Consider the following 27,855-nt stretch of genomic DNA (forward strand, 5'->3'; position numbering starts at 1 on the left):
CTAATCACATTCGATGCAAAGCGTGTGCTTTAATATGACCTCATATAATGTGATTTGATCAGATTATATCAGATTATTAAATAAGACATAACAATGGTATGTAGCAAATTATAATTTTTTTAATTCCAAATATGTTTTCGGCTTCAGCCGAATTTGGCCTGATGTTACTTTTAATCTTCTGTCCTGAGTCAGAAAAAACTAATGCACTTCAAACACCTGCTAACTACATGAAAAAAATTTTACAAATGCTTGTTAGTTCTATTTTTTTTAATTTCAAAAGATATTCTAGTATTTGCGATTTTGGTGATGGCTACATTTTTTCATAAATTTTGGAATACAATGATTGGTTGTTGAAATTTCCATTTACAAATATTTCGCTTAATAATATATTAATATCCATCTAGTAAAGTCGTATTCACTTTGTTACATCAACTCTAGATACATAGCTCTAATGGAATCGAGCTAATTTATTTATACATCCCTTCTGATTATAAGCGTTTATTGCGTAGTTTAAAGTATTATAGTTCAACACAAAGAAAAATCGGCACTATTTACTATAAAAAAAAAAAAAACAATAATATGCTTATTTCTTTAGTTAGATTTCACGGGGAGAGGGCATAAAATGTAAATATGTAAGTATTTAAATTAACTAATTACTTTCTATGTAGATTATATCTTTTAGGCATTGGCAAATTCAACACCCTTCTGAATGTTCTTCTTCAACTCGGGCAGTGCGGCGGCTAACAACTTCTTTTCGAAATCATTCAATTTAGGCAGACCCAAATTTTTTTCTAAACCATTCTTTCCCAAAATTAATGGGGTAGAAAAGAATTCCGCCTCAGTAATATCGGATTGTACGTATGAGCATTCGACCACACCCTTATCACCATTCAAACCCTTCAGCAATGAACCTGCAAAGCGTGCACCAGCATACGCCATAGACAAAGTAGCCGAACCAGCGCCAGCTTTGGCTTTAACGACTTCAGTACCCGCCTCCTGAATACGAACGGTCAATTTTTCAATGGTGGCCTGATCACCTTTGAATTTAGGCTGGCATTGTGAGATAATAGGCAAAATTGTGACACCGGAATGTCCACCAATAACGGGAATATCAACATTTTGTGGATCAACATTTAAAGCAGCACCAATGAATGCCCGTGCACGCACCACGTCCAAAGTGGAGACGCCAAACAAACGTTTGGGATCATAGACGCCAGCCTGTTATTGAAGTTGAGAAGCATGTATTTAATTAAATAAAAACTTGATGATATAAAAAGTCTTACCTTTTTAAGAATTTCAGCAGCAATTGGAACACAGGTATTAACAGGATTTGTGATGATGGCTACTAGGGCTTTTGGGCAGCTTTTGGAAATTTCGTTAGCGATATCACGAATGATACCAGCATTTACGTTGAACAAATCATCACGCGTCATGCCGGGTTTGCGGGGAACACCAGCAGGTATCACAACAACGTCAGCATCTGAAAAGATTTTTTTGGTAATGTAAATATGATAAGAACGGTTATAAATAAGGTAAAGGATGTGTTAGTTATTCTTATTTTATACTCAGCTGAGCAGAGCTCACAGAGTATATTAATTTTGTTCGCATAATGGTAATCCGTAACGGCATAAACTAATCGAGATAGATATGGACTTCTATATATCAAAATGATCTGGGCGAAAAAAGAAATTCATTTAACCATGTCCGTCCGTCCGTCCGAGCGTAAACACGATACCTTGAGTAAATTTTGAGGTATGTTAATGAAATTTGGTATGTAAGCTCCTAGGCGCTCATCTCAGATCGCTATTTAAAATGAACGAAATCGCACTATACCCACGCTCACTTTTTCGATATCGAAAATTTCGAAAAACCAAAAAAGGGCGATAATTCATTGCCAACGGCGAATAAAGCGATGAAACTTGGTAGGTAGGTTAACCTTATGATGCAGAATAGAAAATTAGTAAAATTTTGGACAATGGGCGTGGCACCACCCACTTTTAAAAAAAGGTAATTTAAATGTTTTGCAAGCTGTCATTTGGCAGTCGTTGAAGATATCATGATGAAATTTGGCAGGAACGTTACTCCTGTTACTATATGTGTGCTAAATAAAAATGAGGAAAATCGGATGACGAACAAGCCCACTTAAAAAAAAAATATTTAACAAAAACTTTAATATCTTTACAGTATATAAGTAAAATATGTCAACATTCAACTCCAGTAATGATATGGTGCAACAAAATACAAAAATAAAAGAAAATTTCAAAATGGGCGTGGCCGCCCTTTTTCATTTAATTTGTCTAGAATACTTTAAATCCACAAGTCGAACAAAAATTTACTAATCCTTGTGAAATTTGGTAAGGGCATAGCTTCTGTGATGATAACTGTTTTCTGTGAAAATGGGTGAAATCGGTTGAAGCAACGCCCAGTTTTTATACACAGCCGACCGTCTGTCCTTCCGCTCGGCCGTTAACACGATAACTTGAGCAAAAGTCGATATATCTTTACTAAACTCTGTTCACGTACTTATCTGAACTCACTTTATCTTGGTATAAAAAATGGGCGAAATCCGACTATGACCACGCCCACTTTTTCGATATCGAAAATTTCGAAAAATGGAAAAAATGCCATAATTCAATACCAAATATGAAAAAAGGGATGAAACATGGTGATTGGATTGGTTTTTTGGCGCAAAATATAACTTTGGAAACAACTTTGTAAAATGGGTGTGACACCTACCATATTAAGTAGAAGAAAATGAAAAAGTTCTACAGGGCGAAATCAAAAGCCCTTGGAATCATGTCAGAAATACTGTTCGTTGTATTACATATATAAATAAATTAGCGGTACCTTACAGATGATGTTCTTGGTCACCCTGGTCCACATTTTAGTCGATATCTCGAAAACGCCTTCACATATACACCTAAGGGCTACTCCCTTTTAAAACCCTCATTAATACCTTTAATTTGAAACCCATATCGTATAAACACATTCTAGAGTCACCTCGGGTCCACCTTTATGGCAATATCTCATGTCATACAAACACATTCCAGGGTTACCTTAGGTTCATTTTCCTACATGGTGATTTTCCCTTATTTTGTCACAAAGCTCCCAGCTGAGTATGTAATGTTCGGTTACACCCGAACTTAGCCTTCCTTACTTGTTTTTTTTTTTTATTTGCCCTAATTCTACTGTGAAAAATATATTTAAATTTGTCATAAGTACATACGCACATTCACAGCTGTAAAATATAAAAATAGTAGTCCTTAAATTTGAATGAAGCAATAAAATACATTTTCACTGGCCCCAAAAGTGCACTTCCAATAGAGTCGTTTGAAAGTGTTTACATGGGGCTCATTCGCATTACGTTTAACCTTCCTTACAAGGGGAGGAATCGGCTGGAAAGTTCAATGTGGTCATATTAAATCGCTCCCAAGATGATCGGGCTTGTACCTTAATGTACTTGGTACCAGAACGTACCGGATCTATATCCGTCAAAATACCATCAACATCGATGATATTCCCTAGCGCCTTCGGGGATTGTCTTTATCGCTACAACAACAACAGCAACCATATGGTACTTATAGACTTTTAGCCTATCGAAACATGGAATTTTGGGGCTGATGTCACGTTATTTCAATCTCATCCAAATTATTTAATGCATTAAACTAAAATCACTTAACTCAATCTTGTTCCAGTAAGATCTGAGATAGCGCTCAAAAGGTTCTTTTGCCATCTTGAGAACTTTAAAGCTTAAGTTTTCACGTTCATTCGTACTGTATATAGTACATGTATAACCTCAATTTTATTAGAATAAATATTGTGACGAATATGAGTGACACTAAGTGCTACTCACATCCCTAGTCTGATGCTAAGTAAATGAAGTCACAACAAGAATAAAGCAGACAGTCACTTGTATCTACATAAACGAATCAATCATTATGTCTACACATATGTACGTGTACGCAGCTGAGAAGCAACGCACGACAACATGCATATATCTGAGATACTTCCGAAAGTATGCAATGAGAGATCCTATAAAATCGTGCAATTGTAGTTACAGCTGAGAAATTTGATAGCTGATGGCCAACTAGTAGATTCTGGAAATGGAAGCACCTAGAAGATGCGAACGAGGAAATCAGAGAGTATAAAAGGCAACAACAAGGAGGCGCAATAATTCAGTTTCATTTAAGCTATCAATCAGTTTTGATTAAGCACGCAATCTGTCGGGCAATAGTAGAGTTATTTATTGTGAAGTACTTTAATAAAGGTCATTTTTCATTATTAAATATTGGAGTGATTTATTCAACAGTTTAGTGATTCGAACTTAGCAGAAGGTTGCAAATAAGAGGATTTGCAAGTAAATTCGTTACAATTGGTGTCAGAAGAGGAATTGTTGAAGAAATTCCAGAGGACAACAAGGACATGGCAAAGTTCAGTGAATTGAAGATCCAGCAACTGAAGAAGGAGTTGGAGAGCCGTGGATTGAATACCGGCATTAAACTCGAACTTCAGGCACGACTACGAGAGGCAATGGAAGCAGAAGGAATTAACGTGGAAGAGTATGTCTTTCATCTCGATGTCGACGAGACAACAACAAAAATTGAAGAGAAAAACGTAACATCGCAGACAGTTACGAGCACAGACTTGAACGTGATATTAGCTGCAATATCTGCACAAACGTCGACAGTGACATCCAAGATGGAAACTCAACTGGAAGAACAGAAAACATATATGGCATCTCAACTGAAATCGCAGGAGACACGCATAACATCGAAGATTGAAGCACAAGAAACGCGTATTTCAGAAATGTCCACACAGATTACATCAATGATGGAAACACAGTTAGAAGAACAGAAGACATATATGGCTGAGCAGTTGAAAGCACAAGAAACTCGCACATCTTCGCAGTTAAAAGCACAAGAAGCAAGGGTAACGTCAAAGCTGGAAGCGCAAGATGCAAAAATCGCTCAATTTCAGGCAGAAGTCGATGATTTGAAGGGTCGTATGGAGCAGCTACAACTAAATCGCCCTGCAGTTTCAGCGAGTAATCCAAAGGTAAAAACACCATCCTTTGACGGTTCTGTTCCTTTCCAAGTCTTTAAGCTACAGTTTGAGAAGACCGCAGCAGTGAACAATTGGAATGCGAAAGATAAAGTTGCTGCACTTTTCGTAGCATTGAAAGGAGCAGCCGCCGAAATCTTACAGACTATTCCAGAGTACGAACGGAACAGTTATGACGCATTGATGGCTGCTGTAGAACGTCGATACGGAAGCGGACACAGGAAACAGATACATCAAATAGAATTGCCAAACCGTTACCAAAAAGCTAATGAGACTTTGCAGGAGTTTGCCTCGGATGTTGAAAGGTTGGCACATTTGGCAAATGGGGACGCACCCGTGGAGTACACCGAGAGGGTAAAAATCCAGAGTTTTATAAATGGCATACGGGACGTAGAAACGAAGCGAGCGACATATGCAAACCCAAAACCCACATTCGCAGAAACGGTATCCCATGCACTGACTCAAGAAACAGCGTCGCTTTTGAGTAAGTCCGCATAAAAAGCCCATCGGGTGGAAGTGGAAAGGCCACACTGGGTAGACACAATTTTGGAAGCATTGAAGGGTATGCAGCAGAAGAATTACGATGCAGTCAAATGCTTTAAGTGTGGAAAGCCAGGGCACATTGCGCGTTATTGCAACACCAACCCTAACAGTTCCAACAATGTGGGTGGTCGTAAACGCAGAGCTGAAGGAGATGAGCAGATCTCCAAGACCAATCAATCTTTAAACTAAAGCGAGTCAGCCGCAAGGGGCGATAGCTGGCTCCCTCAATTGAATGCCCCATAATTTCTATCTCACAAATTGGAAGAAGGTCAAGCAATCTTACTGTCGGAGGACATGTGGATGGAAAGGAACGTTTACTGACTGTAGATACGGGTGCATCTCATTCCATCATTCGAGCGGATTTAGTCAACAAGAAGATAAGACCATTGCATGGAGCAAGATTGCGTACAGCCACTGGAGAAGACAGTACGGTTCTAGGAGAAGTATCATGTGAAGTCGCAATTGGGAACGTCACGGGCATCAAGATCGACATGCAAAGCAAGACGATGCGATATAAGAACATGGATGTACCACTTAATTTCGCCTACGAGAGAGGCTACAGCAGTAAACGAGTGCTGGTGGAAGAGAGTCAGCAAATACCGCCAAAATCCGAAGCAGTCATCTGGGCAAAGGTTGATGGAGATTGTGGGACAAACAAATTGTGGGTTGTCGAAGCAGCAAACAAATCAGCACTGAACATACTTGTAGGAAAAACCCTGGCTATGACAAAACAAGATGGACGTATTCCGGAAAGAGTGCTCAATGAGTTCAAGTCACCACTCAAACTGACTAAAGGAGCTATTTTGGGAAGATGCCAAGAGGCTGAAGTAGTTATTAACTGTGAACAGCTCCAGGAACACGTTTCAGCTAGTAATACTGATCTTTCAAATGACATCACGGCATGGACGCAGGGGCTAGAGGAAGCATATCAGAGTAAGGCAAAACAACTGCTCCTAAAGTACGCGAACATATTTGACCAGGATGGTTCCAAACCAGGCCGCACCAACGTTGTGAAACATCAAATTGACACTGGAGATGCGAGGCCGATCCGTCAAGCTCCACGTAGTGTTCCACTGGCGAAGCGGGAAGTTGTGAATCAAATCATACAAGAAATGAGCGACAGCGGTGTTATCGAAACATCAACTAGTCCATGGAGCTCACCGGTAGTATGGAAAAATGAGGTTTTGCGTGGACTAACAGAAGTTGAATGACGTAACGTGAAAGGATAGCTACCCATTGCCAAGAATTGACGACACTCTGGACTCGCTATCTGGTACGAAATGGTTTTCCACGCTGGACTTGAAAAGCCGCTACTGGCAAGTTGAGGTGAAGGAGGAAGATAAAGAGAAAACAGCCTTCAGTGTCGGTAATGATCTTTGGCAACTTACAGTGATGCTTTTTGGACTTTGTAATGCACCAGCTACTTTTGAGAGACTCATGAACCAGGTACTGAAAGGACTACATTGGAAAACATGCTTGGTGTACCTGGACGACATCATCGTATTGTGCAAGAACATTGATGAACATCTTAAGAACTTGGAGGAAGTTTTCCAGAGAATAGCTGGCGCTGGTCTGAAGTTAAGTCCCAAAAAGTGTGCGCTGTTTAAAAAGGAAGTAAATTATTTGGGTCACAAGGTAACGACAGAGGGCATCTGCACTGCGAACGAAAAGATAGAGGCTGTAAAGGATTGGCCAAGACCACAGAACCTACATGAATTGAAAAGTTTTCTTGGGCTGTGCACATATTACCGCCGATTTGTACCAATTTTTCCAGCGTAGCCCATAGCCTCCATGAGCTTACAAGAAAAAATAATGCTTTTTAATTGGAAAAGAAGCAAGAAGTGGCTTTCCAAACATTGAAGGAGCATTTGTGCACTGCCCCAATGTTAGCATATCCGATTCCAGGAGCAACATTTATTCTAGATACAGATGCGAGTGGATATGCTATAGGAGGCGTTTTATCACAACTGGTCGATGGACAGGAGAAGGTAGTTGCATATTACAGCCGTTCGATTGGAAAACCAGAGAGGAACTACTGTGTTACGCGGAGAGAGCTGTTGGCATTGGTAGACTGCATTAAACATTTTCACAAATACCTCTACGGCCAGCGATTCGGCGTCAGGACAGATCACGCAGCGTTGAAATGGCTTCTGCAGTTCCGTAATACGGAGCGACAATTAGCACGGTGGGTCGAGCGACTACAAAGCTATGACTTTTCCATTGAGCATCGAAAAGGTAGTACCCATGGAAATGCTGATGCAATGTCACGAAGACCATGTAGTTTGGAATGCAAGCACTCTTCAAAGGCCGAGGCTAAAGAAGACATTATAGATGTCCGGCTAATGACTATAACGTTACGGATGAATGGGACAAGGAACAACTAAGAAAGTGTCAGCTAGAAGATACAGATCTCTCACATGTTATGCAAGGGCTCGAACGAAATGAAAGACCAAACAGAGAAGAGATGTCAGCAGAGAGTCCCATTGCGAAGTCATATTGGGCACAGTGGAACAGTTTAGAATTGCTATCCGGTTGCCTTCATCGAGTATGGGAGAGTGAGGATGGTAAATGCAAGAAGAAACTGATAGTTGTTCCCAGAAAGAGGATTCCTGACGTGCTCAGCGAGCTTCATAATGGTCCAAGTGGAGGTCATCTTGGAATCACGAAGACGCTCGAGAAAGTTAAGCAGAGATTCTATTGGGTTGGTTGCCGTCAGTCGGTCACCGAGTGGATTGCCAACTGCGAGGTTTGCAACAGAGCGAAAGGGCCCAAAACACGAAGTCATGGCCAGATGAAGCAGTATATTTCAGGTGCACCATTTGAAAGGATCGCCATGGATGTCGCAGGTCCATTTCCTACTAGCAACCGCGGAAACAAATACGTACTGGTGGTTATGGATTATTTCAGTAAATGGCCAGAGGTATACCCAATCCCAAACCAAGAATCACAAACAGTAGCAGAAGTGGTTTCCAACGACTGGGTTGCAAGGTATGAGGTACCAATGGAGTTACATTCTGACCAAGGCAGGAATTTTGAATCAGCTGTGTTCCAAGAAATGTGCAAGAAGTTGGGCATTCGGAAAGCACGGACAACTGCATTGCATCCTCAGTCCGATGGTATGGTGGAACGTTTCAATATAACATTGGAGGAGCATTTAAGGAAAGTAGTAGACAAGTACCATAAGGACTGGGATATACACATATCATTATTCTTGATGGCTTACCGATCGGCAGTAAATGAGACAACGGGCCAAACTCCCGCAAAGGTAATTATTGGCAATGACCTTCGACTGCCAGCTGATTTGAAGTATGGGATAGATGCCGATGCGGAGAGAAATGTCAAGAAATCCACTGGTGTCTTGGAAGAAGAGCTGAGAGAGATACACGATCTGGTAAGGCAACTAGCAAAGATTATGAGTGACAAGATGAAAGCGAGGTACGATAAAGCAATTAATTCGGAAGGGTTTCAGGAAGGAGATTTGGTGCTGTTATACAACCCACAACGAAAAAAAGGTTTGTCCCCGAAATTGCAGTGTAATTGGGAAGGCCCATACAAAGTTGTAAAACGGATCAACGATGTAGTGTACCGCATACAAACCATTGGCAAACCACGAACCAAAATGAAAGTGGTCCATTTGGAAAGGCTGGCAGCATTTAGATCGAGAGATTTGTCTGATCGGGACGATCAGACTTAGGTGGAGGGCAGTGTGACGAATATGAGTGACACTAAGTGATACTCACATCCCTAGTCTGATGCTAAGTAAATGAAGTCACAACAACAATAAAACAGACAGTCACTTGTATCTACATAAACGAATCAATGATTATGTCTACACATATGTACGTGTACGCATCTGAGAAGCAACGCACGACAACATGCATATATCTGAGATACTCCCGAAAGTATGCAATGAGAGAAGCTATAAAATCGTGCAATTGTAGTTACAGCTGAGAAATTTGATAGCTGATGGCCAACTAGTAGATTCTGGAAATGGAAGCGCCTAGAAGATGCGAACGAGGAAATCAGAGAGTATAAAAGGCAACAACAAGGAGGCGCAATAATTCAGTTTCATTTAAGCTTTCAATCAGTTTTGATTAAGCACGCAATCTGTCGGGCAATAGTAGAGTTATTTATTGTGAAGTACTTTAATAAAGGTCATTTTTCATTATTAAATATTGGATTTATTTATTCAACAGTTTAGTGATTCGAACTTAGCAGAAGGTTGCAAATAAGAGGATTTGCAAGTAAATTCGTTACAAAATGTTCGACACCTCGATTCTTATAGTTACATAATTCTAAATTCACCGGACGAATGTATACATTTAAAAAATTGCCATTTATTTTTTTTCCAAAGGCACTCTAATGTGCATATTGTGGCGAATTTTAGTATCACCAATCTGTAGTGAATAAAGACACAACAACAACAAATCAAGCTACCAGTCTTACACTCGTACATAAACTCATGAATTTAATCCATTACACACGTACATACTAGGCAACGAAGAGATATTACGCGCACACACTTGTGGTCATCAGCCGAAGTAGTGCTCACACATACACACGCATATGACTATGAGAAACGCATAAACTACAAAATATACATGTATATCGCTGGTAACCAAGCAAGAGATTCTAGAAGGCGAAACGTCTAGACTTTAGTAGAAATATGCGAATGAAGCAACGGAGAGTATAAAAGCAGAGCTAGCTGAGTAGTCAGTATTCAGTTTGATTTAAACACGCTATTGGTTGTGAAGTATATAAGTGTTATTGTGAAGTACCCCAAAGTAGTCTAATAAAGACCATTTTGCATTATTGAATATTGGAGTTAATTATTAAACAGTTTAACGATTGGAACGTTAGCAGAAGGTTTGGAATTAGCGGAATTTCCCAAAATTCGTTACAGTATATATACATTACCCGGATTCCATATTTTGTTTTTACGGTAGCGCATCTTACATTTCCACATGCCGCTTGCATTACAGATTGAACAATCCCCTTTGGCCAATTATTCGAGGCAAATTCGGATCTGTTCGACGAGTTAAAGTCGGTAAATATTCTTGAATCCAACGCTTCTAGAAAATATCAGCAAAGTATTGTAGCTTTCGCCAGTTCTTTCGCAAGTTGCAATCGTCAGAAAACTTGCCCAAGGATTTACTACCGCTGGAAGATCCAAGCAAGAAATCATTTGGAGTTAAGACTTCATCTTCTGTGTGTTTCAAGTATACGTAAGTCAGTGGTCTAGAATTTATAATATGCTCACATTCCAAAAGCGCAGAATACAAAGTATCGTTTCTAAAAGTATGATTTGGTATGATGTTGTAAAGTACTTTTTTCACGGATTGTATTAAACTTTCCCAATTCACGAACTGCTTTCTTTAATTCAGTTTCAGCGCCATGAAGGTTTGTTCCATTGTCGCAATAAATCTCGATTGGTATACCTCTTCTGAATTACCATTATGCAGGTGCTTGTTGTCATATCTCTTGTGATCTCGATGTGAATTGCCCTCACAGTGAGACAAGTCAATAAGACTGGGTTATCGTTTTTCTTGATGGCGCGCCACTTTGACTTGCATCGGTCCAAAGTAGTCGACACCAAAATAAGATAATGGCCGTGCGAATGCAGATAGTCGGGACCGTGGTAGTGTAGCCATTTCTGGAACCGCTGGCATAGCTGCTGTATTCCTGCAAAACTGACAAAGCCTACGCACTCTTTTAAGTTCTACTCGTAAACGAGGTATGTAGAATTTTTGTTGGATTTCATTTAAGCAGGTGTCATGGTGCAAATGACACAGCTCTTCATGAAAATGGCGAATTATAAGAGTCGTTCCATAATTGTTTTTTTGCAAAATTATAGGTCGTTTCGAGTTTTCGGGTATAGTCAGCGCTAAATCGATTCTACCTTTTATGCGGAGTATATTATTTTCATCTAAATATGGCGAACATTTGAAAATAGGACTAGCTCTTTAAATATTGCGCTTTTGCATCAGAGTAGCAATTTCATCCTTAAAATTACTTAATTGTATTTTTCGATATATGTAATTTTCTGCCATGCCAATATTAAACTTTTATTTGGCGTGTCGTTATCCTTGTTCATCTTTAGGTCTATCCTCTTCTTTAGCTTAAGACCAAACATGAAAATAGTAGCAGTAACTCGTAAAAGGCGCTTGAAAAATTTTCAAGTTCAGACAATTATCGTCGAAATTTTCCATAACGTGAAGAAATGCTATATGTGGTCTTAATTCCTCATTGGTTTCCATACTGTTCGTGCCACAAGAAATCTGGTCTTGCAAACCACCTACTTTTCAAATCAAACTGGAAAGGTTACTTCCATTTTGTAGCATCATCTGCAACGTTAAGCTTACTTCCTTCGGGGATTTCACCAATACGGTACATTACAAATTGTTTGAAGTTTGGAGGATTTGATCGTAGCCAAGAAAGGAAGGTATTGCAGCCTGACCAAAAAGTTCTGCTGTTTACCTGTAGATTTTGCTGCTTACAAATCATATCACCTATTCGAACTCCTAGTACTACGTCCATGAACTCTAGACTAGGGATGGAAACTGGTTGTTTTGGAGACACCTTTGCTTTAGCAAACACAAGGCATACATTCAGTCCAGAGGAAGAGTTTATACGAAAAAATCCAACAGCGGCATACGCAAATTCAATGGCATCTACAAGCTGAATATCTGAGTCTGATTTTGTTAAGTACCATCTTGGAATCTTAACATTTTCTATATCGGGTAGTAGCTTCAACCACATAAGTCACTTCTTAAACACTTCTTCGCTAATTTCATTTAACCAACCTTCAGTTGTTCTCCATACTTCTTGTAATATAATCTTATGATAAATAACGTAGTGTGAGAGGAAACCTAGAGGATCAAATAAACACATCAGAGTACGTAAGACATTTGTCTTTGTCGGTTTTTTATGCCCATTGAGAATATCCTCATCCACTCGATACAATTTTAAGCAATAAGTGAATACATCGCTCTCAGTAGACCACCACATACCCAGAATTTTTTCGTTTCCGATTTCAGATGACGGATCCTTAATGGGTACAGGAGTTTCTTCTTCTATATATCTCCAAGACTTTTTAAGACAGCTCTAGAGTTGGATTTCCAATTTCGTATGAAGAAACCGCCAACTTTATGGATGAAGCTAACTTCCTTTGATAACCGAATCCCTGCAAACTCGAATGCGTTTTTGTTTTTAACATATTGTGTTGATGTTGGTGCAGAGTATATATTTGTTAAGAGGCGTCACTCGATACTTTTGTTGTTGCCAAATTTCTTTTATGTCAACACTTATGACGAATTTAAAAGTTCGAAAACAGAAAAGTACAGATAAGAGCGGAGTCATCAAGTCTGGACCCTTAAGCAGCATGGAATTCAGAGAAGTTCCACGAACTTTAGCAGCTGCAAGACAAACAAGTCGAACTTTCTGTGAATATAGGCTGATACCATATAATTCCACTATTTTCAAAAACCTCATCTGGAGAAAGTTTTCGCGCATATCCTTTATCCACCAAAGAAAGTATTTGCTGATTTATAATGGGTATATGCTCCGGACCAGACTTTCTCTCTAGACAAGTTAAGCGTTTCAAAGCCGCAGGATAACTGTTGGGAACTGCAGGTATATTATCTCGTAATAATAAACCTGTCTCAAAACGATTTCCTATTCTCCTTGTCGTTGATTCTAAATTTTATTTGCACGTTCATCTTCGGGTGACTTGACATCGACTGTTTTGCCTATAGTTTCGAGTTTTCATGCAATTTCATGTAACCTTTTTAACTCGCATTCACAATCGCATTTTTCGATTTTATGGAAACCCAAGGTGTTGTTTGTGGTTTCACTTCCTCCATGAATTACCCAACCAAGTCGAGTTTTAGATGCAAACGGCTCATATGGAAATCCTTCCTTAGTCTTCAAACAATTGCATAAATCTTATCTTATAACTTTAAATGAGAAACTCTTGTATATTTGTATAGCCGAACGATCTCGGGAACGGCTCAACCGATTTAAATGAAAATTTGACACAGAGATAATGTATCATCTTCTAATGCGGCAGTTACCCACCGACGTGTGCCGTACGTAAGGACGTTTGTCGTACGAAGCACGTTTGACCGAACTCTCAAGCCCGTAGGAATCAATGTGTGCGTCTGTGTACATGTACATAACATATTTGTGTGTGTATTGTTTACAGATAAGCACTGTTGCCATTGACCAGTTTGCATGTATGCTTATGGAAACATCAACTTTTTCCAATTTAATTTTTGATATTGTAAAAGGCCGGAATACATATTAAATAAGTATAAATAGATTACATATTTATAATCAGCACTTTTACATAATTATTTCGAATTATTTCCACAATTTTTCAAACTTTAATTAGGCGTTTTTGCATAAAATTGCAAAAGGTAAAAAATTAGCGCACAAAAGTTTACTAGGCAACTCTGTCTAGTGAGAGAGCGATCAGCTGACACGTTCTTACGGAAAAAATCAAAATTGTTTTGATTTCTACGTTCCGGGCTACGTACGTACGGGCGTTGCACGTCGGTGAGTTTTCGTTTACATTGCACACTCATAAGATAGGTCGTGTCAGCTGACACGTTTTTTCTACGTACGTTCGTGGGTAACTGCCGCATAAGACTTTCTACCTATGTGTTGCCATTCATAATGTTTCACAAGGTTGCCATCTATTCGGAATTAAAAAAAAATTGCATGAGATATGCCGATATGGTATCAAACGAAAGGTATTTCACTCCGCATTACAATAGGGACATTTTTGAGTAGGGTTGCCATTCAGGGTTGCCACTTATTCGGAATTAAAAAAATTCCATGAGATATGCCGATATGGGTATCAAACGAAAGGTATTGCACTCCGCATTACAATAGGGACATTTTTGAGTAGGGTTGCCATTTAGGGTTGTCACCTATTCGAAATATAAAAAATCATTGCATGAGATATGCCGATATGGATATCAAACGAAAGGTATTTCACTCCGCATTACAATAGGGACATTTTTGACTAGGGCTGCCATTTAGGGTTGCCACCTTTTCGAAATTAAAACATGTAAGGAAGGTTAAGTTCGGGTGTAACCGAACATTACATACTCAGTTGAGAGCTATGGTGAAAACATAATGGAAAATAACCATGTAGGAAAATGAACCGAAGGTAACATTGGAATGTGTTTGTATGACATGTGTATCAAATGAAAGGTATTAAAGAGTATTTTATGAGGGAGTGGGCCGTAGTTCTATAGGTGGACCCCATTTAGGTATATCGTCATAAAGGTGGACCAGGGCTGACTCTAGAATTTGTTTGTACGATATGGGTATCAAATGAAATGTGTTAATGAGTATTTTAAAAGCGAGTGATTCTTAGTTCCATAGGTGGACGCCGTTTCGAGATATCGCCATAAAGGTGGACCAGGGGTGACCCTACAATTTGTTTGTACGATATGGGTATCAAACGAAAGGGGTACGAAAGGGGTTAATGGTATTTTAAAAGGGAGTGGGCCTTAGTTCTATAGGTGGACGCGTTTTCGAGATATCGCCATAAAGGTGGACCAGGGGTGACTCTAGAATGCGTTTGTACAATATGGGTATCAAACGAAAGGGGTTAATGAGTATTTTATTTTTAGGTGGACGCCTTTTCGAGATATCGCCATAAAGGTGGACCAGGGGTGACTCTAGACTTTGTTTGTACGATATGGGTATCAAATGAAAGATGTTAATGAGAATTTTAAAAGGCGTGGGCTTAGTTTTATAGGTGGACGCCTTTTCGAGATATCGCCATAAAGGTGGATCAGGGTTAACTCTAGAATTTGTTTGTACGATATGGGTATCAAATGAAAGGTGTTAATGAGTATTTTAAAAGGGAGTGATTCTTAGTTCCATAGGTGGACGCCGTTTCGAGATATCGCCATAAAGGTGGACCAGGGGTGACCCTACAATTTGTTTGTACGATATGGGTATCAAACGAAAGGGGTTAATGGTATTTTAAAAGGGAGTGGACCTTAGTTCTATAGGTGGACGCCTTTTCGAGATATCGCCATAAAGGTGGACCAGGGGTGACTCTAGAATGCGTTTGTACAATATGGGTATCAAACGAAAGGGGTTAATGAGTATTTTATTTTTAGGTGGACGCTTTTTCGAGATATCGCCATAAAGGTGGACCAGGGGTGACTCTAGAATGCGTTTGTACAATATGGGTATCAAACGAAAGGTGTTAATGAGTATTTTAAAAGGGAGTGGGCCTTAGTTCTATAGGTGGACGCCTTTTTGAGATATCACCATAAAGGTGGACCAGGGGTGACTCTAGACTTTGTTTGTATGATGTGGGTATCAAATGAGAGTCTTTTTAAAAGGGAGTGGGCCTTAGTTCTATATGTGGTCGCCTTTTCGAGATATCGCCATAAAGGTGGACCAGGGGTGACTCTTGAATATGTTTGTACGATATTGGTATGAAATGAAAGGTGTTAATGAGTATTTTAAAAGGGCGTGGGGCTTAGTTCTATAGGTGGACGCCTTTTCGAGATATCGCCATAAAGGTGGACAAGGGGTGGCTCTAGAATGTGTGTGTACGATATGGGTATGAAATGAAAGGTGTTAATGAGTATTTTAAAAGGTCGGGGGGCTTAGTTCTATAGGTGGACGCCTTTTCGAGATATCGCCATAAAGGTGGACCAGGGGTGACTCTAGAATATGTTTGTACGATATTGGTATGAAATGAAAGGTGTTAATGAGTATTTTAAAAGGTCGGGGGGCTTAGTTCTATAGGTGGACGCCTTTTCGAGATATCGCCATAAAGGTGGACCAGGGGTGACTCTAGACTTTGTTTGTATGATGTGGGTATCAAATGAGAGTCTTTTTAAAAGGGAGTGGGCCTTAGTTCTATAGGTGGTCGCCTTTTCGAGATATCGCCATAAAGGTGGACCAGGGGTGACTCTTGAATATGTTTGTACGATATTGGTATGAAATGAAAGGTGTTAATGAGTATTTTAAAAGGGCGTGGGGCTTAGTTCTATAGGTGGTCGCCTTTTCGAGATATCGCCATAAAGGTGGACCAGGGGTGACTCTAGAATATGTTTGTACGATATTGGTATGAAATGAAAGGTGTTAATGAGTATTTTAAAAGGTCGGGGGGCTTAGTTCTATAGGTGGACGCCTTTTCGAGATATCGCCATAAAGGTGGACCAGGGGTGACTCTATAATGTGTTTGTACGATATGGGTATCAAATTAAAGGTATTAATGAGGGTTTTAAAAGAGAGTGGTGCTAGTTGTATATGTGAAGGCGTTTTCCAGATATCGACTAAAATGTGGACCAGGGTGACCCAGAACATCATCTGCTGGATACCGCTAATTTAGTTATATGTGTAATACCACGAACAGTATTCCTGCCAAGATTTCAAGGGTTTTTTATTTCGCCCTGCAGCGCTTTTTCTTTTTCTTTTACTTAATATGGTAGGTGTCACACCCATTTTACAAAGTTTTTTCTAAAGTTATATTTGGAGTCAATAAACCAATCCAAATACCATGTTTCATCCATTTTTTCGTATTTGGTATAGAATTATGGCATTTTTTTCATTTTTCGTAATTTTCGATATCGAAAAAGTAGGCGTGGTCATAGTCCGCTTTCGGCCATTTTTTATACCAAGATAAAGTGAGTTGAGATAAGTATGTGAACTAAGTTTAGTAAAGATATATCGATTTTTGCTCAAGTTATCGTGTTAAAGGCCGAGCGGAAGGACAGACGGTCGACTGTGTATAAAAACTGGGCGTGGCTTCAACCGATTTCGCCCTTTTTCACAGAAAAGAGTTATCGTCCTAGAATCTAAGCCCTTACCAAATTTCACAAAGATTGGTAAATTTTTGTTCGACTTATGGCATTAAAAGTATCCTAGACAAATTAAATTAAAAAGAGCGGAGCCACGCCCGTTTTGAAATTTTCTTTTATTGTAGTATTTTGTTGCACCATATCATTACTGGAGTTGAATGTTGACATAATTTACTTATATACTGTAAGGATATTACATTTTTCATTAAAATTTGACTTTAAAAATTTTTTTTTTTTAAGTGGGCGTGGTCGTTCTCGGATTTTGCTAATTTTTATTAGGCATACATATAGTAATAAGAGTAACGTTCCTGCCAAATTTCATCATGATATCTTCAACGACTGCCAAATTACAGCTTGCAAAACATTTAAATTACCTTCTTTTAAAAGTGGGCGGTGCCACGCCCATTGCCAAAAATTTTACTCATTTTCTATTCTGAGTCATAAGTTCAACTCACCTACCAAGTTTCATCGCTTTATCAGTCTTTGGTAATGAATTATCGCACTTTTTCGGTTTTTCCAAATTTTCGATATCGAAAAAGTGGGCGTGGTTATGGTCCGATATCGTTCATTTTAAATCGCGATCTGAGATGAGTGCTCAGGAACCTACATACCAAATTTCATTTAGATACCTTAAAATTTACTCAAGTTATCGTATTAACGGACGGACGGACGGACGGACATGGCTCAATCAAACTTTTTCGATCCTGATGATTTTGATATATGGAAGTCTATATCTATCTCGATTCCTTTATACCTGTACAACCAACCGTTATCCAATCAAAGTTAATATACTCTGTGAGCTCTGCTCAACTGAGTACAAAAATCTTCGTAAAAAAATCTTACACATGATACGACTTAATTTTCTTAATTTTACACACGCTAATAAAATTGTAATGCAATATCAAGGGACCGCGGCAAAATTCGTAAAACTCCAAAGGTATATGCCTCAAATGGAAATAGCATGACGAATCTTCCGTTGTGACACTTTTTACTGGAAGTGCTAAGTTTTTGACAGTGTGGGCGTTTAAAATATCATACCTCTTCGCATTCGGATGTCACTGTGAAATTTGCAGGTTTACTAATTTAGAACCATCTTCATTGCGTGTGGTATCTGATGTCCATTTCAGGCACACATTTTTCGGTTCCCCTTTAAGATCTAATTTTTCGTATAAATTTCTCTGCAGGAGAGTAACGTTAGATCCATCGTCTAGAAAGGCAAAAGTATTAACCTTTCGATTGATGTTATATTGTGACGAATATTAGTATCACTAAGTGATACTCACATCACTAAGGTTATTAAATAAAGGCACAACAGCAATAAAGCAAGCTGCCACTCTTGTGTACATCAAATCAATCATCATTTACCCACATACATGCAAGGCAGGAAGGAAGAGGCAAGGAAGAGATAACTCACACACAGATGTAGTCATCAGCCGAAGTGTTACTCACCCATACACACGCATATGCAGAAACATTATAAACTACAAATAGGTATACATATATGTAGCTCAATTACCAAGCAGGAGATACAGCAGTTCTAGAAAGCGAAACGTCTAGACTTTAGTAGAAATATGCGAATGAAGCAACGGAGAGTATAAAAGCAGCGCAGCGCAATCAGGAAGCAGTTTGATTTAAACACGCAATTAGTTGTGAAGTAAGAGTTATTGTGAAGTACACTCAAAGTAGTCTAATAAAGACCATTTTGCATTATTGAATATTGGAGTTATTTATTCAAAAGTTTAGCGATTCCAACGTTAGCAAAACAATACAATTACAATATAGGGCAACCGGAACTATTTTAAAATATGTTTTATTTCTACTTAAGTGATTGAAATGAGCGGTAACAACTATAGATTTGGGTGCAAAATTATGCAGGAGCTTGTGATGCCTTGCTTCACCTGGTCCCACCTCTCTGAAAGCGTCATTGCGTTGAACTTCATACAATTTGTTACTATATGGTTCCCATTACAAATACGGCAGGTTGGCTTCAAATTCTCCCTTTCGTGGGTATGCAGACTTCCGCTAACTTTAAAAATACCCATGTTTGGACTAACTTAAACAAAGGCTTTCGAGACGTCTAGTAGCCATTTTGAAAATGTACAAATATTGGCTTCTTCGTTTATACAATATTTACAATGACCAATTCATCTTTATTTGAGGAGACAGCTTATCAATCAATATATGTATGTAGCTGTGGAGATTACAAGCGGATCAGCATGCCAGCTAGCGAACACAATATATAACTCCATGAGCGACATCCCGGTTTAAGCGTTTTTCACCTACGTATAATTCAAATTGCTTGAAAGCGAGGTAAAATACGACAACGTCTGAAACGTTCGTATGTATATCATGGCGGAACGATACAAGGCGGCAACATGGGTCAGCTGATTATACACTTTTTTTATTTGATTTGATACATCAACTTCCGGCGCAGTACGATTTTGACATTTGCCCATCGAATTTACAAAAACAATGTACATGGATTTTTTTATTTATGTTTGTAGGTATGTCACCATGCTGCCACCTTGTATCGTTCCGCCATGATGTAAATGTATTGCTTTGAATTGTAAGTTTCATAGATTTTTTGTAAGAGATCATAGATCTCATTGTACTAATGTGACTTATCAATACATGATATACATGTGAAATGAATGCAGGTACCATTATGTTTGGCGGGAAATCGGCGCAACTTTGCATTGAGAGGGTATGAGCTCAAAAAACAGACATCACATTTTTGTCACATCCCAGTGTAGCAAAATTGTTCATTATCATAAAGTTGGCACCAACGACGCAAGACAATTCCTTTAGGGGGTGAAGATTGTTGTTGTTTTAACAATAAAGGCACTCCTCGAAAGTTTTTGGGAGTGCTATCGATATTGATGGGCCTTTGTCGGATATAGATAGAGTATGTTTCGGTAACAAGCATCATCGAGGTACTAGCCCGACCATCTAGGTCATCTTTTATAACGTCCATATCCCCTTCGAGAACATTCTGTTGGCGATGTTCCCATTTATATCTCTTGTGTTATTCTTTGAGATATTTATTCTTCCATCATGAACTGGATTGGTGATGCAGAACCTTCAACCTATGCCATTTTCTTTTCGGGAATACGTTTTCGGCATTCGGTTCTGGCAAACGAGGTTAAGGGAGCTCCTCGATGGAAGTGTGCAGGGGTCAGGGCTCATAATTCACTTGGATCCTATGACATAGGAGAGACGGTGAGAATTAAGCACTGCTTATATTCGACGGCGACCGCCGTTGTGTGGGGGTAAAGTACTCTGCTTACGCCCCTTTGTAGTGATTTAGCAAACACTCCGAGTGTATTTCTGCCATGGAAAGTTCTCAGTGAAAACTCATCTGCATTGCAGATAACCTCGGTCTAAATCTCTCCAGAGGTAATTCGCCACGTATTTTTTTCTATTCGAACGAAGAGAGCTGTAAATTCTTTAAACGTAAACTTTTGGCAGTCTGCTACCTTGTTGAAATATGCCTTGATGCTTCTTACTACGGCTTTCCATAGGCCGCGAATGTGTGAGGATTAAGAGGGTATATATTTTCAAGAGGTACTTTGTAAAGCATATCTTCCAGCGACATATATAGCTGTTTCATTGATGAATAACGCGAGCTGTTGTTGTTGCTGTTGTTGTAGCGATAAGGACACTCCCCGAAGGCCTTGGGGAGTGTTATCGAGTTGATGGCCCTTTGCCGGATGCAGATCCGGTACGTTCCGGTACCAAGCCTGACCATCTCGGAAACAATTTGTTATGACCACATGCGACCTTCTAGGCCATCCCGCCCTCCCGCCCGCTAGATCCATGAGGGGTTCGGGGTCGCCAGAGCCTCGGCTGTTAATGAAACAGGATTTGCCACGGATAGGTGAGGTTGACAATTGGGTTTGGAGAAGTTATGTATTGCGCTGGCAACCTGAAAGGGCTGCGCTACACAAACCCCTCGAATCCGGTATTTTAGTCGCCTCTTACGACAGGCATACCTACCGCGGATATATTCTAACCACCTAACCCGCTGGGGGAATAACGCAAGCTCACTTTGAATAGCGAGTTGAGCACCAACACATGTCTAACGAACGGACAAAAGGCTGAAAGGGCACGAAGTGACAAGTTCAGGGGCCAAGCGGCCAATATTTTCCAATGCCACTTAATACATATTTGTGACTCGGTTTGATATCTCGGCAGTTAAATCTCTTGACAGACTAATCTCTTTGGCCTACCAACTATTGGTATCGGGCCACATAAATTAAGATTCAGACCTGGATTTACTTATAGTGTCTTCACTCTCAAATAAAATGTACTCGATGTTACGTTCGCGACACTTATAAAAAGTTATAAATAAATATTAACCCGATGTAATGTTCGACATGTTCGTTGCTTTCCCCGGTTCGTGTAAGCAGTCTCGGGACAGGAAGAAGCATACATCTATATTGGGTTCCAGGGCATATGGGAATAGATAGGAATTAAAAAGTAGATGAACTAGCTAAAAAGGGCGCATCCGTTGAAGCTTCCTCCGTAGACGTCCCAATTATACTGGGCGAGATTAAGCGAATGCAAGAGGTGCACATGATCGACCTAGCGGGAAAGGCGTGGGTTTAATAGCGGGGCTGTAAAGTGTCGAAGATTATGCGTAGGTCGTACAACCTTAGACTAACAAAGTTGCTTCTATCATTAAAAAGAGAGGACTGTAGACTGATGACGGGTATTCTGACTGGACACTGCCTTCTGGCGTCACATGCCTTTAAATTAGGTTTGGTCAGTGAAAGCAAATGTAGGAAGTGCGGGTAGGAGGAGGAAACGATCGGGCTCGTTCTGGTGTTGTTGTTGTTGTAGCAGTGTTTCGCCCCATCTAATAGGTGCGACCGATCACAAATTGTCATCAATATCCTCTAACGGGAGTCCAAGGAAACTTGCTGTTTCAATAGGGGTGGACCATAATGAGCGGGCTGTCAGAGGCGTTACACATTACTGTCAAAGAGATGGTTGGTGTCATGTGGGGACACATTACAAGCAGGACATATGTTTTGTATGTCGGAGTTGATTCTGGATAGGTAAGAGTTTAACCTGTTACAGTATCCAGATCGAAGTTGAGCTAGAGTGGCTCGCGTTTCCCTCGGGAGAGTGCGTTCCTCTTCTGCTAGTTTTGGGTATTGTTCTTAGAGTGCAGGATTCACCGGGCAATTACCGGCATAGAGGTCCGAAGCCTGTTTGTGGAGTTCACTGACCTGCTTGTGTTTTTAGCTTCATACGGATGTGTTTCAGGTGCCATATTTCCTCATAATGCTTACGGAGATTACTCCTTAAGCCCCTGGGCGGTGTAGGCTTATCAATCAGATGTCTGTTGGGATGCCCAGGTTTCTGGGTATTCAACAGGAACTGTTTGGTTAGCATTTCATTTCTCTCCCTAATGGGGAGTATTCTCGCCACATTATGTAGGTGGTGTTCAGGGGACATAAGAAGGCAACCCGTGGCGGTTCTGAAGGCGTTATTTTGGCAGGCCTGTAACTTCATCCAGTGAGTAGTCTTTAGGCTTGGCGACCATTTCGAGCATGCAATAGGATGCTCAATTGCTTTGTAAGTTTCCTTATCTTTACCCCACGTACTACCAGCAAGAGATTTTCGGATTTTATTGCGAGTCTGGATTTTTGGTACAATTGTGGCTACATGCTTACCCAAGATTTTGGTGTGTAAGACAGTCGGTAGCGTAGTGCCATTGACGTGGATGTTCAAAATGGTCGACATGTATGTACCCCCTTTAATTTTTAGCACGTTCTGTGCTCGTGCCCTGCGCTTGCCAGGCTAAAAATCCAGCTATTAGGAGCGATACACCTCTCAGATCTAGAAGCAGTAAGTGGCTTAAGTCCTAGGAAGCTTCTAGTATATGACAAGAGGACGGAGTAATTTTATAACATAGGTCCTGGTTTTTGATAGGGTTTTTTAGTTTGGTCGTTAAAACTAACTTCTGGTAACACTACGGACTCATTCAGTCTATGTGAGGTCCTTATGGACAGGCCAGTTCAACACATGCTTCACTGTATTGACTCCCGAACACATGTTGCAAATTTGTCCGTTGCTCTAGACTGCAGTAAAACGGAAATAACAAACACTGTCAATAACGCCTTGAAACCCCATAACGTATACCACACTACTTAACTCAGCACCGTAAAATAACTACTCTTTAAGTTTAGACAAAATACATTTAGCTTACATATCACTATGTTTAGTTACAGGGGACCACATGGTCTCAGTTACCAGCTACCTTAACCAAAAATAGGTTATAAATTTATTTGTAAACTATGCTTAAAAAAAAAAAATAAATATAAATGTCAGGCGCGATAACCTCCAAAGAGATGTTAGGCCGAGCTTCTCTTCCAATTTGCTTCGTGCTCCTTTTAATTTTTCTTACAAATTGGCGGGACGGGACCTACCTGTTTTACGCCGACTCCGAACGGCATCTGCAAGACTGATAAGTTTTCAGCGAGAAGTTTTTCATGGCAGAAACACACTCAGAGTGCTTGCCAAATCACTGCCGAAGGGCGACCCCGCTTAGAAAAACTTTGTTTTAATTGAAAAAACTTGTTTCTAAAATTTTGATGTTGCTTTGCCCGGGGCGTGAACCTAGGCTCTTCGGGGTGGTAGGTGGAGCACGCTACCACCACACCATAGCGGCCGCTAATATGATTATAATAATAATAATAACAAAATTAAAGTTTAGCCCTTCTTAATGAAGTTTTGGTCTTGTAATATTTAGTTGTTGTTTGACGCGTATGCAAAAATTCTATTTCTCATGTTATTGAACTGTTTCCCCTTTTCCAGTAACGGTCACGATACTATTTCTTTTAAAGTTAAGATTTTTACTGTGAGTTTATCATAACAAATCGTTCCCGAGAAGGTTGTTGTTGTTGTATTAACGATAAAGACACTCCCCGAAGGCTTTGGGAAGTGTTGATGATCTTTTGCCGGAGATATATCCGATACTTTTCAGTTGTTGTTGTTGTTGTAGCGGTAACAAAGCACCATTAAGGTACTAGCCCGACCAACTCGGGATCGATTTATATGACCACTTTAAACCTTCAAGGCCATCCCTCCCTCCCCACCACCTAGTTCCATGAGGAGCTTGGGGTTGCCAGAGCCCCGTCTCTTAATGAAACAGGATTCGCCGCGGGTAGGTGGGGTTGACAATTGGGTTGGAGAAGCTAGATATTGCGCTGGCAACCCCTTGAGAAGGTTACGCTACACAACCCCTTGAATCCCGTTCCCGAGATGGTCGGGCTTGGTACCGGAACATATCAGATCTGCATCCGACAAAGGACCATCAACATCGATAACACTCCCCAAGGCCTTCGGGGCGTGTTGTTGTTGTTGTAGCGATACGGTTGCTCCCCGAAGGTTTAGGGAGTGATCGATGTGATGGTCCTTTGCCGTTTACAGATCCGGTACGCTCCGGTAACACAGCATCGTTAAGGTGCTGGCCCGACCATCTCGGGAACGATTTATATGGCCACATTAAACCTTCAGGCCAATCCGGTATTTTAGTCGCCTCTTACGACAGGCATACCTACCGCGGGTATATTCTAACCCCCTGACCCGCTGGGAAACTTCGGGGCGTGTGCTTATCGCTACAACAACAAAAAACACCATTAAAAATCTGCAACTATATTATATCTTGTTATCAAATTTGAGCGGAACTTACGTCATAGAAGCTATATAGAATTGTAAAAAACTGTTACTAACGAAGTACCTTGAACGCATGTCAACGTTTTTGGATAGTGCATGATGAAGTTTGCTTATTAGCTCAGAGGGGTCTGATTTGGTGGAAACTCCCGTAAGTGCCCTGCTAGACATCTGTCAGTCATTTGAGGCATCAAATGGCTGATGGAAATTTACATCACAGCGTAAAGCAAAGTTTCTATCAGGTTGTTAGAAGCGACATGACAAACCTGATGTAAACATTTTGTATACATGTATGCATACACACACATACCATGGTTTTCCATAGGAATAAAAGGAAAAATTTATGCGAGTATTAGTGATGTCAAAAATTCAGTTAATGTGTTGGAGTTTCCGTGAGCTCTAGAGCTGTCTATCAGGGTGACTTCAAAGTAACGAAGTATATCTTTTTATTGTTGTTTAAATCGCAACCATCTATTTTTCTACTAAAAACTATTGTTCGTCTGCCACTGTAAATGTGTACCAAGAAAAAATGTCTTGAAAATCGGACGTGTACTTACTCTTTAAAGATTTGCCCAATTGATCTGCTCCCATGTGACCTTCAGTGGTGCTCTTGGTGTCAATATGCGACAAATCGGCAGCCACGCCCGGTGTGTGCACGATATCATATAGCGCCAAATTAGAAACCAACGGATTCTGCTTCAATAGCAGCGAAAGAGGTTGGCCAATACCGCCAGAGGCGCCACATACGGTGACCTTGAAGTTGTTCTGCAAACAAAAATTCAGAAATTGTCAACATATTCCCAAATTAAACACTGTACAAAGTTAATGAGCCTTAAAACAATGTCATTATTATGCATTATACCTATTATTAAATATTTGCAATTTAATTTGATAAAATTTCTCAAACAAATATTCGTATGCACATGCTAAGTTTATGATTACGTAAACAACAAATGGTGATTAGCACTAAGGTAAAGTATAATATACATATATCTCTTAAATACACTATTTCACAATAAAGACATACCTGCTTGGTGGTGGCAAAACCCCTCACGGATTGGATAGCCAACTTTTTGGATACTTGCTTCAACATTTTTGCTATGTGATTTTGTTTAATTTAGTGCTTTTATTAGCTGAACAAAAACCTCTTCCTGCTATGATGGCTGCCGAATTCTGCCTTCTACACGTTCGTGTTTCTTCCGTACAAATACTCGTAGGGTGGAATATTATTTTGCAACATTGTAAGCAGCGAAGTCATTAGATCCCCAATGACAAGAACAACAATGTATTTTTGTTCTTCTAGTGATAACGTTAGTGAAGGCAGCATGCCGACGGCCACATTAATATACAAATGTGTAGTTGTGTTGGTGTATATGCTTAACTTTTGACGTCTATAATCATGCCTTCTGTCAAATACTAATGGTTACTTAAAGTTGGCGGCATTTCAGAACAGTATGACATGAATTTGTTTTTTTTTATACTCAGCGTGCTTTGCACACAGAGTATATTAACTTTATTTGGATAACGGTTGGTAGTACAGGTATAAAGGAATCGAGATAGATATAGACTTCCATATATCAAAATCATCAGTATCGAAAAAAAATTTGATTGAGCCATGTCCGTCCGTCCGTTAGCAGGATACCTTGAGTAAATATTGTGATATCTTCACGAAATTTGGTACACTAGCTTATCTGGACTCAGAATAGATTGGTATTGAAAATGAGCGAAATCGGATGATAACCACGCCCACTTTTTATATATATAAAATTTTGGAAAACACAAAAAGCTTGATAATTTAGTAAATAATACACCAAGAATGTTGAAATTTGACATGTGGACTGATATTGAGACTCTTGATAAAAATTTGGAAACATTTTTTAATGTTTTACAAATATTATTAATCATAAATCAAAAATCGTTAAACCTATCGTAACAAAATTCGGCAGAGAGGTTGCCTTTGCTATAAGGAATGTTTTGAAGAAAAAGTAACCAAATCGGTTAAGGACCACGCCCACTTTTATATAAAAGATTCTTAAAAGGGTCGTGGACGAATAAAATAAGCTATATCTTTGCAAAAAAGAACTTTATATCAAAAAATATCCTTTCGCAAGTGGATTTATAACAATAAATGGGAAAAACTTCAAATTTAAAAAAATGGGCGTGGCACCGCTCCTTTTATGACTAAGCAATTTTCTACGTTTCGGGAGCCATAACTCAAAGAAAAATTAACGGATCGTAATAAAATTAGGTACACAAAATTTCCCTATATAGAAATATTTCTAGGAAAAATGGACGAGATCGGTTAAAGACCACGCCCACTTTTATATAAAAGATTTTTAAAAGGGTCATAGATGAAAATAATAAGGTATATCTTAGCCAAAAAGAGCTTTGTGTCAATAGAATTTTACTTTCTAAATTGAATTATAACATTAAATTGGAAAACCCTAAAATTTTTGAAAATGGGTGTGTCACCGCCCCTTCTATGACTAAGCAATTTTCTATGTTTCGGGAGCCATAACTCGAAGAAAAATCAACATATCGTAATGAAATTGTGTACACATATAGCAGAAAGTATTTCTAGTAAAAATGGACAGGATCGGTTAAAGACCACGGCAAAATTTCTCGGTTTCTACATTTTCTATACTCAACTCCATGTATATTTGAATAGAAAATTTATAAATGTGCCAATCACGGGATTTTTCGGCATTATTCAGAGAATCTTACCTTG

General features: G+C 39.5%; 1 protein-coding gene and 1 pseudogene across 1 annotated transcript; one reads left to right on the top strand and one right to left on the bottom strand.

The window, feature by feature from the left end:
- Positions 1 to 249: 249 nt before the first annotated feature.
- Positions 250 to 26,389, bottom strand: Mdh2 (malate dehydrogenase 2). Its single transcript, XM_067756526.1, has 4 exons — positions 26,155 to 26,389; positions 25,685 to 25,892; positions 1,284 to 1,480; positions 250 to 1,218 (listed from the first exon to the last, which is right to left on the bottom strand). The coding sequence occupies exons 1-4, from the start codon at positions 26,218 to 26,220 to the stop codon at positions 679 to 681; spliced, it is 1,011 nt and encodes a 336-aa protein (XP_067612627.1). The 5' UTR covers positions 26,221 to 26,389; the 3' UTR covers positions 250 to 678.
- LOC137233477 (uncharacterized) lies at positions 4,416 to 5,793 on the top strand (annotated as a pseudogene).
- Positions 26,390 to 27,855: the final 1,466 nt, after the last annotated feature.

Source organism: Eurosta solidaginis, chromosome 1, assembly GCF_040869045.1.
Source record: "Eurosta solidaginis isolate ZX-2024a chromosome 1, ASM4086904v1, whole genome shotgun sequence".
Lineage (NCBI taxonomy): Eukaryota > Metazoa > Arthropoda > Insecta > Diptera > Tephritidae > Eurosta > Eurosta solidaginis.